The sequence below is a fragment of the Ascaphus truei genome, chromosome 5 (genome assembly GCF_040206685.1).
Source record: "Ascaphus truei isolate aAscTru1 chromosome 5, aAscTru1.hap1, whole genome shotgun sequence".
Lineage (NCBI taxonomy): Eukaryota > Metazoa > Chordata > Amphibia > Anura > Ascaphidae > Ascaphus > Ascaphus truei.
The window spans coordinates 272,530,886-272,542,900 of NC_134487.1; the positions used below are offsets into that span (position 1 = coordinate 272,530,886).

Genomic DNA, 12,015 nt, shown 5'->3' on the forward strand with positions numbered 1-12,015 from the left:
GGCTCTCTAGATGTCCTCTGATAGGTTATTATATATACACAATTGTTTTTAATATACCTTGCTTTACTTAGCTTAAATGACTGTTTAGCAAGGTATTTGTGCCACATTCCCCCTCACATACTAATCCTTTCCCTCCCTCCTATCATCTCCGGTATTGAGATGACGTGTGTGGTGTCATGACTACCCAGACAGCTTGTAAACAAAGACTGTCTCGCGCATAGATGCGACACGTCACTTCCGGTTTAGAAGCACGGCCGCGTCACTTCCGTTTTTTTCGATCATGACGGCACATTGTAAATCTTGACAATTGGCCCTCCCTCTTGTTGTCTCCAGTATTGAGATGACGTATTTATTACTACAACCACGGAGACAGCTCGTAACTAAAGACTGTCTTGCGCATAGTTGCGCAACGTCACTTCCGGTTTAGTAACACGGCCGCGTCACTTCCGGTTTCGATCACCACGGCTGACTGCAAATGTAGCTAATTGGCATCCCTATAAGAGGAGGAATGAGGCACACCTACCTGTACTCTCTGATGAAGCGCCGCACAGGCGTGAAACGCGTAAGAGACGGAGATTTTTTGCACCCATCCCTGTCTGCACCATGATGTGTGAATAAAGTATCTTTTTTACCATACCGCTGCTGTCCCATGGAGTCCTGTTTCTCTGCTGTGCTCTGCATCTCTGCATCCGTGGCTACGTGAACCACTCCTAGTCTGGCATTGGAACTGATGAAACCACAGGCTTTTGCATCGATTGACCATCGCCTCTACAAGTAGTCTACATCTTTCCATGCCTTCATCTGTGACACCACCTAGACACACTAGCAGGGTTTCGAGATTTGAAATGAATATGTTGGTCCACAAAGTTAGAGTAGACTTAATACAAAAACCAAACACATATTATCAGAATGTGATGAACCATGCTCATAAAATCTAGTTGCCAATAAATATAGTGGGGTGCTGGGTAGTTGTGAACTAAATGAATACAATATAAAACAAATATATATAAAGAATTAAATTTACCGCACAAAATCCCTTCCCAAAAAATAAAGCATTTATATCCACATATATATACACGAATTTGCATCCATCTAAAAACTATTTTGGAGAATCACTCAAACTACTGTAGTCCCGACGATTATTCTAAAACAAACCTGGGGCAATCTCCAAAAAGACCCAGGTACATGCTGGGTACATGCTGCAACATTTCTGCAGACAGACTAATGGCCCATCGGTTTAACAGCGGGGGTCCCTGGCAGTCCCATTCAAACTGAATGGGACTGCCAGGGACCCCTGCTGTGTTAATCTGATGGGCCATTAGCCTCGGCAGAAATGTCACTGAAATGTACCCAGTATGTACCTGGCTAGTTTAAGGCAAGTTTTAGAATACTCGTTGGCTCGGCTGTAAATCACAATACAGGAACAATAATAATGTTCCCCAGTCAGCAGCTAATAAGCCATACCCCTGCAGTGTGTCAGTTAGGAATCCAGGAGACAACAGTTCTAGGTCCTTAAAAAGGAACATTACATTACACTACAATCACTCCCCTCCCCCCCCCCATGCTTTTGGAGACAGCTCTTGAACACGGCCATTTTGTGGCTAAGTGTTATGTTTTATGAAGAAAAAAGTCAGTAAATCTCTAGTCACTGCCCTGTTTTGTCCTATATTAATTTACTGGAAACGGATGTTTGTATCCACGTAAGAGTTGAAACTGCCGTCCTTTCTGTTCCCTTTTTTCTTAACCATGATTTTGATTTTTTTTTTTTTCTTCCATAACCTCTGCATTCCTCAATACGTACAGGTTTAGCTGAGATTTCTCAAGAAGCGTTACAACACCGTTTCCGACTTGGTTTTGGTCTTGTAGCCTCTTACTGATGGATGTGTAACTGTAACATGCAAGCTGTTTTGCTTTATTCGTGTCTTTGGCTTTTAGCAAAGTAGATTTAAATATTAGCACTTTACATTGTTCGCAACGTATCAACTGTTCTTTTTATCTCTAGGGGACCTAATTATCCCTCTCGTGGGAGGCTATGTGGTTTCCTGGGTGTAAAACTGGGCTAAAAGACGGCAACCATATTTATCAACAAATATCCTATAAAAATTAAGCTTCTTTGCTATAAATGTGTTTTGTTTTGTACCAATCATTCAAAACACGAAACGGTTGGCACAGCATATAACAAGATAATCAACTTCAAGAATTTAGTCGATATTTAGCAAGTGGTGCTAAGCTGTGAGCTGTAAGGATGCGGCCACGCTGGCACTGACCGCGCTCATGCTTGACAGTGGTGACATCACCAGCTCTCCAAGCATGAGCATTGGGTGTCCTGCCTATTTGGCAAGTGCATGCGCGCGGGGGGGGGGAGGGCATTGCGGGTAAGTTGAGCGCGCTTGAAAGTCTCTTTTTTTTGTTCACGCAAGCGCCAAGCGTGGGTGAGCGTCCGTGCCCGGGACAATTTCACTTGCTGAAACTAAACTCGTCAGCACACTCAGCGCTAGCATGGCCGCAGCCTAAGGACGTATGGTCATAGTGCCATAAGAGTGAATACCACAAGCCACATCTGTAAGATGACAACCAACATAAAAGACTGCAGAACAGTGTAGAGCAGGGGTGGGCAACTCCAGTCCTTAAGGGCCACCAACAGATTTTTAGGATATCCCTGCTTCAGCTCAGGTGGCTCAGTCAAAGACTGATTGAGCCACCTGTGCCGAAGCAGGAATATCCTGAAAACCTGACTTGTTGGTGGCCCTTTAGGGCTGGAGTTGTCCACCCCTTGCTATAGAGCAATGATGTGAGGTTCTTCAGTTCTAACAGAACTCGGGCGCACTATAAGCAACATATTGTTATGAGAATTGGCATACCTTCTGGTATTTATAACACAGGCCGATGAGCAACAGGAAGAGCACAACTGCTATTCCAATAGACGCCGCCAACACTTCGTTGAAAAGCTTGTGTTCGACCAACTGCATCACTATTGGAACCAAACAAACAGAGTTATTTCAAGAAAAGAAGGTCCAGATTCCTTAAGCGCCGGTACAACCTACTGCTCCCGTTCTGGCATTCACTCATCTTGACTTCAAGGGGACACTGGATCAGGTGCACAATACCCATACTGGCACCGTAGGTATCTAGAGCTAAGAACTTGTGAAGCTATCAGTGAACTATTTACAGGTGTTACTAATGAGGCAAATAGACCTGTGCTTGGTTTACTATGCATGCCAAGAACCTATAATGGATTTAGGGGGCCCGGTTGACTTTAGTGCCAGAAGCTTAAAGGTTTGTCCATCTATCTTACTCAAAGTTAAGTAATGTTTATATTGTTTGTTTTAGAGGGGAGGGTGGATCCCATACACAACCTAACACAGCTGCTGAATTGCCAAGATATTTTCTGTGCTATTATGGTTCCCATGTTTACACTGATTACAGCTCACCTGTGAGCAAGGAGTTTGATAGCACTGTCACTTCAGTGGCGTTTCCCACAATGTTGGAGGCCATACAGCCAATGGTGATGTTATCCGGCTTTTCAGTGAGGCGTAACACGCTCTCCACTTCTGATCTGAGGAAGGGATCCACCACCCCAAGAACTTTGGTTCTCCCTCCTGGTATAACCTGTCTCCCGTTCTCACTGCAGCTAGAGGAAGAGAGACGAATATGCTTTGTAGTCAGAAGATGAATAGATCATGCACATAGAAATGAGCAATTTCAGTATGAAATATAGTGAAACAGTCCACATTTTTAAAAGAAGAACTCCAACCTTAAAACATGTTGGATTTTTTATTGTGAATAAATCTCCATGCTATTTTTTGTTGCATTTTATGAGCTGGAACACAAAAAAATATATAACAGGAATTTTGGTATTTACCCCCATAGTTACATAGTTACATAGTTACATAGTAGATGAGGTTGAAAAACGACATACGTCCATCAAGTTCAACCTATGCTAAATTTAGATAACAGATTCTTTATCATATATCTATACTTACTTATTGATCCAGAGGAAGGCAAACAAAAAATCCCAGAGTCATATCATCCAATCATATCTCATAAGAGGAAAAATAAATTCCTTCCTGACTCCAAGAATTAGCAATCAGATTAATCCCTGGATCAACATCCTTCCCATGTATACTTATTTGGTATATCCTTGAACAGGCATACCCCGCATTAACGTACGTAATGGGACCGGAGCATGTATGTAAAGCGAAAATGTACTTAAAGTGAAGTACTACCTTTTCCCCACTTATCAATGCATGAACTGTACTGCAATCGTCATATACGTGCATAACTGATGTAAATAACGCATTTGAGACTCCATAGTCTCCCCGCTTGCACACAGCTTCGGTACAGGTAGGGAGCCGGTATTGCTGTTCAGGACGTGCTGACAGGCGCAAGAGTGACCTGCCGTTTGCCTATTGGGCGGTATGTCCTTACTCGCGAGTGTACTTAAAGTGAGTGTCCTTAAACCCTGGGTATGCCTGTATACCTTTCCTATCTAAAAAGATGTCCAACCTTTTTTTGAACAAATCTATTGTATCTGCCACCACAGTCTCCATGGGTAATGAATTCCACATTTTAACTGCCCTTATGGTAAAGAACCCTTTCCTTGTTAAGGGATAGCCCGAGTCCTTTGTACTGCCCGTGGGATAAATTGTTATTTTGAAAGCTCTTGTATTGTCCCCGACTATATTTGTATATAGTTATCATATTCCCTCTTAGACTTAGACTCTTTTCTAATGTAAATAAATCTAATTTAGCTAGCCTCTCCTCAAAAGTTAGATTGTCCATCCTCTTTATTAATTTTGTGGCTCTTCTCTGCACTCTCTCTAGTTCCATAATGTTTTTTCTTAGGATTGGTGCCCAAAATTGTACTCCCCCACAAATGAAATATGTGATAACCAACCTTATTTATTTTTTGGGTCTGGTTTTTATATTTTAATTTGAGAGAGAAAAACTATCAAAGTCTGCAATAGAGTGTTCACATGTTAACCCCCCACTGCTTATTCTCACTTGCGCCACCCAACTAGGCAGCACAGAACTGGTTTTCATGCAAACTTCAAAGAGACTTATCAGAGAAACTCATCCTGAGCTTCCTTGATAAAGTGCTTCAAAGTCCAGAGATGTCAAAGTGGGTTGAAGGGGTGCTTCAATTTTGGGATCAGACACAAGTCGGTGAGTAGGGCAAAAACCTAGAGAGGTGGAAGGAGGCAAGCTATTGTACAGCAGGGTAAGGAAAACTTTAACAAGATGGGGAACTGCATATATAGAATAATGTTTAACCAATAAGCTAAGACCTATACGTGTGCAAGCCTGTCCGATTTTACCCGGGACAAAGGTAATGATCTGCGGATTGGAATATATGTTGTATGTAACGTTGTGCCCTACACATTACTGAAGACAATAAATAAATTCATTCTACTAGTAGTGCATTAACACAGCTCTGCAAATTACCACCTGTTCTGCAGTAGCGTATATCTTTGCTTTATCAAAATCTCACCCCCTGTCCCTCTCCCTCTCCCCCCTGTCCCCTCCCCCTGTCCGCCTCCCCCTCCCCCTGTCCCCCTCTCCCTCTCTCCCCCTCCCCCTTCCCTCTCTCCCCCTCCCCCTTCCCTCTCCCCCCTTCCTCTCCCCCTCTCCCTCTCCCTCCCCCACAATCAACAGCCCTTCTGTGATTTTCAGGTTGCAACTACATGGAAGTGCTCTTGCATGAGGCGTGTTGTTGATTAGTGAAGGAAAAAGACTTGAGTTTCCTCACCTTTGGCCGGGGCACTGGAACCATGTAATGGTTGGCGTTGGGAAACCAAGGGCCCTGCACTTCACTTTTCTGGTGTTGTTGAATGGAAATACACATATACTGGCAGTGGGAAGGTCTGCAACACAGAGATAAAACAGGCAGAAATCAGCAGAAGGCATTAAAGAACAACAAATGTAATGGACTCTCCTAGGCTAATTTAGCTACAGTATTTGTCTGTGCAGCCAGTACCCAGCATTAAAGTGGCAATTCAAGCCATTTTTGTTTGTTTTTTTACATTGGATTGTAGCAGGGGGTCCCCAGAGATGAACCCCGCTAATTTCAGCTCTGGGGACCCCCTGCTTCCGTTGACATAGCTGAAGTTAGCCCGGCTACATCTGTACATAGAGTGCATCATGAAAGTAGTTTGGAAGGACAGACTTTTATCTACTTTAAAGGAGCAATTCATGCTGTTATCATTTTTTTTAACACAGGATTGAAGCAGGCGTCTCAGGAGCTGAACCCCATCAATTTCAGCTCCGGAGACCCCCCCTGCTTCCGGAGATACCTCCGTAAGAGTTGCCGGCAGCCGCTTCGCTCGACTACCAGGGTTCACATTATGGTGGAGTTTCAAAGCTTCCCGCGCCCTGCGGGCCAATAGGAAGCTGTGACGTCACCAGGTTCACCCTCCTATTGCCAGCGTAACGTGGGAGCTTTAAACTTTGAGACACAGTTATCTAAGCCGGAGCGGCTACCGGCTGCCACTTCGAAGGTAAGTATCTTTGAAAGCAGTGGGTCCCTGGAGCTGAAATTGAAGGGGTTCAGCTCCAGAGACGCCTGCTTCAAACCTGTGTTAAAAACTTTTAAAACAGCATGAATTGCTCCTTTACAGTAGGTAAAAGTCTGTCCTTCAAAACTACTGTCATGACGCAGTCTATCAATGTACAGATGTAGCCTGACTATCTTCAGCTACGTCCAGGGGTCAAACGAGTGTGGCAATATCCAACCATAAAAAAAGTATTGCGCAGAGTAAAATATAACTGCTTTGCCCTCACTTTCCCAAAGAGCTGGAAGAAATTTATTTTATTTCGTTGGAAGATGTCAGGATGCATCTGTACAACATTTTATAATTATTATTATCGGTTATTTGTAAAGCGCCAACATATTCCGCAGCGTGGTATAATGGGGGAATTGAATCTTCCCAAACCCTAATAAAATAAGCATGACTTGGGCACTGATCTTATAACACGTAGAAGAGGAAACTTATGACATCATAAAAATGGTTGATAAACCTTTTGCAAGCAGATACGTCCTTTCATGGGATGAATGGAACGAACCATTACACAGGACCACGTTAACACCCTCAAACTGAAAGGTCACATTTTGCATTTGGTAGTACAGCTCAACCCCCTTATAACGCTGTGCTTGGGGTCCAAAGAATCACATCGTGTTATAAGCGGATCGCGTTAGAAATAATGTACAATTGTATGTATTGTACAATAAAGTATTTAAGATACCAATAATTGTGTTGTAAAGTATTCATAAATTCGAAAATTGGGAGCCACCCTTGCATCGTGTTATAAGCGGATTCGCGTTTTAACGGATTGTGTTATAACAGGGTTGAGCTGTAGTACCTTAAAACAGGTTTCATGTTGTGCTCAGGGGGTTGGTGTTAGATTTTGGTAACCTGATATTGAAGGATCAGGTCATCAAGTATGACTGATTACGTCTCAAACACGCTCTCCCAGAAAGCGAGCTTTTTAGATATCGTCAGGTTAGGCACTTTCTCCTTCATACGTGTCTATCTCTGATCTTCCCTCTTTGTACAAGATTTGAATCCCTATGCAGAAATAGGGTGTACCAGCCAGGGCTGATCTCTACTATTTATAAAGACCTGGAGGCTTGGTCCCCTTCCCCGGACCTCGAGTATAAGGGGAAATGGGAGAAGAATCTCCAAGAAGAAATAGACCAGGATGACTGGGATGAGATCTGGGAAGCTGCCTCAAAAACCTCGATATGTACAGTCACCAAAGAGAATATCTATAAAATCCTCTTTAGGTGGTACCTAACACTCGCCAGGTTACATAAGATCTTCCCTAGCTCCACAACTCTTAGCTGGAGAGGATGTGGTCAGGTGGGAGACATAGCTCACATTTGGTGGTCCTGCCCCAAGATCAAGAAATACTGGGTTATAGTGGGGAAACAAATAGAGGAAATAGTAGACATCCCGCTCCCGATAGATCCAGTGATTTTTATACTAGCCACACCGGTTGAAAATACCAACCGTTCAACCAGTAAATTAATCTCACATATCTTCACAGCTGCTTGCTGTCTGATATCAGTAAAAGGGCAACATCCCAATCCCCCCTCAAAGAACATGGTGATTAGACGAGTCAATTAAGTTATTATACAAATAATTTAGAATAAGTGCCTATGCATCATGAAATGTAATCCATTAAACCTGGTACTGCAATTGCTTTATTTTGGTCCTACGAGGGACACTTTAGGAAGTGCCTCCGCAAATGAAATTACTGTTCGCCTGCTTCACTGATAAATTATCTGCAAAATACTCACTGTATAAGAAGATGTTGAAGGTCAAGGAATTAGCTTCTGAATTGGCAGCAAAAAAGGTGTACTTTCCACTCTCGCTTTCTTTTAACCTGTGCAGGGTCAAGGTGCTCTCATACCTAGAAAAATAAATAACAAGTATGACTTGGGGTGTAACACATCAGGGGGAGGCTTGGTAAGTCGTGCTGTGGTCCAGCACATATTCTGGCATCATAAGGCACCTCCAGTAAGTATCTGGAAGGTGTCTTGTGGCTGCTGATGGACGCCGTTTAGCTTCACAAGACACGCTGAAGTGAAGAAGACACGTAGTGGAAAAGATGCGGTCCAAGTATTTATTAAGCTGCTGTATTTTCTCTCCATTATTTTTTTAGGTGAATTAACATAGTGCCCACAATTTGTAGGGCACTGAATTAAATAAAAATATACCCCCATAACAAAAAGTGGAATATATGGTCAGGAAAACATACAGCTTAAGCCTGAGAGCCTTACAGAAACCAATCAATAATCTTCTCCCATTGAGGGATGTGCAAGCATCTCAGTTTAGTAATGCTGTTCAGTGCCTCGTAGAAATAATGAGGACAGAGATGAGGGAAGAGTGTCAGGTGAGGCAGCACTCTGCCCTGGACTGGTTCCTTTGAAATACAAGGAGCTCACTTGAAACCAATGTCAGTGATGTTATAACAGCTGTTGGTTGGGCTTGATGCATCTTTGATGTGCACACTGGATTCTGAGTTGCATTTGATGCAGTAATTGCTGCTATATCGGGAACCACACAGCTGCTACATGGTCACAGAGGTCCTCCACAATATTTTGGTGAGCAGAAGACATGCGTCCAACAAGAGAAGCACATTTAGGAGGTCCTTCATCGTCTTCTTGTATGTGCCAAATTCTGCCCCAGGCTCTAGGAGGAGTTGGGATCTGACCGACTGCATATGCAAAGCCACCATCTCTGTACGGCATCTTCTTGGCCTTCAGGAGGACTAGGATCAGATGGAATTGCTGGTAGATGTGTGTGTGCACCTCTGTGGTTTCCATATATTCCTTCCCATCAGAAGGTGCTTGGGAAGATACTAAAAGTTGTGAAGGACTTATGTGTAAGTATGTTGTGGAAGGTGCAAAATTAACCTAATGTACATTTAATCTTATACTATATTAGTGAAAGCACTGTATGTTTGCCTGCCTGCCTGCCTGCATGCATGCATGCCTGCCTGCTGGATGTCCGGTGTCCCTAGCGGCAATCTCATTGGTCCCTTGGCCCGCCCGCCCCCGCACACCTCTCATTGGCCTCACACACTCACACCACCCCCTTGGCCCGCCCCCCACACCTCTCATTGGCCTGAGGCGGAGTGACGGGCCAAAGGTCCAAAAAAATAAATAAAACACACACACACACACACACACACACACACACACACACACACACACACACACACACACACACACACACACACACACACACCTCTCTCCCCTCTCCAAATCACCTTTTCCCCCTCCCCAGCGGCATCACCTCTTCCCCCTCCCCAGCGGCATCACCTCTTCCCCCTCCCCAGCGGCATCACCTCTTCCCCCTCCCCAGCGGCATCACCTCTTCCCCCTCCCCAGCGGCATCACCTCTTCCCCCTCCCCAGCGGCATCACCTCTCCCCGCTCCAAATCACCTCTCCCCCCTCCAAATCACCTCTCCCCGCTCCAAATCACCTCTCCCCGCTCCAAATCACCTCTCCCCCCTCCCCGCTCCAAATCACCTCGCTTCCCGCAGCTGCCACGCGGCGCGTAAGATGGCGGACCCCCTTCCTCCCTCGCGGCGCCGAGTCAGACGGTGGGGCGGCCGGAAGTACAGGTAGGTGTCGCTCCCCACCTCCGGCGCCAAACGGAACTGAGAAAGGGCGCATCAACTGAGAGGTGTGTGTGTGTGTGTGTGTGTGTGTGTGTGTGTGTGTGTGTGTGTCACTGTCCACTGCCCCCCCCTCCTGTCCACTGCCCCCCCCTCCTGTCCACTGCGTCCCCCCTCCTGTCCCCCCTCCTGTCCACTGCCCCCCCTCCTGTCCACTGCGTCCCCCCTCCTGTCCACTGCCCCCCCTCCTGTCCACTGCCCCCCCTCCTGTCCACTGCCCCCCCCTCCTGTCCACTGCCCCCCCCTCCTGTCCACTGCGTCCCCCCTCCTGTCCACTGCGTCCCCCCTCCTGTCCCCCCTCCTGTCCACTGCCCCCCCTCCTGTCCACTGCGTCCCCCCTCCTGTCCACTGCCCCCCCTCCTGTCCACTGCCCCCCCTCCTGTCCACTGCCCCCCCTCCTGTCCACTGCCCCCCCCTCCTGTCCACTGCCCCCCCTCCTGTCCACTGCCCCCCCTCCTGTCCACTGCCCCCCCCTCCTGTCCACTGCCCCCCCCTCCTGTCCACTGCCCCCTCCCTCCTGTCCACTGCCCCCTCCCTCCTGTCCACTGCCCCCCCTCCTGTCCACTGCCCCCCCCCCTCCTGTCCACTGCCCCCCCCCTCCTGTCCACTGCCCCCCCTCCTGTCCACTGCCCCCCCCTCCTGTCCACTGCCCCCCCCTCCTGTCCACTGCCCCCCCCCCTCCTGTCCACTGCCCCCCCCCTCCTGTCCACTGCCCCCCCCCCTCCTGTCCACTGCCCCCTCCCTCCTGTCCACTGCCCCCCCCTCCTGTCCACTGCCCCCCCCTCCTGTCCACTGCCCCCCCCTCCTGTCCACTGCCCCCCCCCCTCCTGTCCACTGCCCCCCCCTCCTGTCCACTGCCCCCCCCTCCTGTCCACTGCCCCCCCCCCTCCTGTCCACTGCCCCCCCCCCTCCTGTCCACTGCCCCCCCCCTCCTGTCCACTGCAGGAAATGCAGGGGGAGGAATCCATGCCTTTGAGGCGCCCCCCCCCTCCCTTTGACGCCCCCCCCCTCCCTTTGACGCCCCCCCCTCCCTTTGACGCCCCCCCCTCCCTTTGACGCCCCCCCCTCCCTTTGACGCCCCCCCTCCCTTTGACGCCCCCCCTCCCTTTGACGCCCCCCCCTCCCTTTGACGCCCCCCCCTCCCTTTGATGCCCCCCCCCTCCCTTTGACGCCCCCCCCCTCCCTTTGACGCCCCCCCCCTCCCTTTGACGCCCCCCCCTCCCTTTGACGCCCCCCCCCCTCCCTTTGACGCCCCCCCCCTCCCTTTGACGCCCCCCCCCTCCCTTTGACGCCCCCCCCTGCCTTTGACGCCCCCCCCTGCCTTTGACGCCCCGCGCGCACACACTGACTGACTGCCGCACGCACGCACACACTGACTGACGCGCACACAAAGCCTGACTGACGCACGCACACACTGACTGAGGCACACACTGACTGTGTGTGCGTCAGTCAGTCTGTGTGTGTTTGTGTTTCTGCCTCAGACTCACTGACGCGCGAGCAAACACACACTGACTGACGCACACACGCTACATGAAGCTGTAAAGGAGGGAGGGAGGGGGGGGACTGGATTGATGTGAATGGGGGACAAACAGAGAGAGGGGGGAGGAGAGAGAGGAACGGGAACATTACATCCCGGGCAACGCCGGGTCTCTCAGCTAGTAGAATCTATTTATTAACACAACATTGGAAGCCATTACATAAAATGTAGCTTCATTAACAAGGGGACTGTAAATGAAAATCTGGATCTGCAGAATGCTACAATATGGCCATTTCTGGTACTTTGTAAATATCCACCTTAATGTAAGTAATTTACATATTTTGTGTAAGCA

At 47.8% G+C, this 12,015-nt stretch overlaps 1 protein-coding gene across 1 annotated transcript in view; it reads right to left on the minus strand.

Moving 5' to 3' along the window:
* The window catches only part of CSF1R (colony stimulating factor 1 receptor), a 61,132-nt gene that overhangs the window by 19,169 nt on the left and 29,948 nt on the right, over nt 1–12,015 (minus strand). The window contains exons 7-10 of the mRNA XM_075602066.1: nt 8,300–8,412; nt 5,750–5,864; nt 3,432–3,631; nt 2,862–2,971 (exon numbers count right to left, since the gene is read on the minus strand). Coding sequence (XP_075458181.1) covers nt 2,862–2,971; nt 3,432–3,631; nt 5,750–5,864; nt 8,300–8,412 — 538 coding nt within the window. The remainder of the gene's footprint in view (nt 1–2,861; nt 2,972–3,431; nt 3,632–5,749; nt 5,865–8,299; nt 8,413–12,015) is intronic.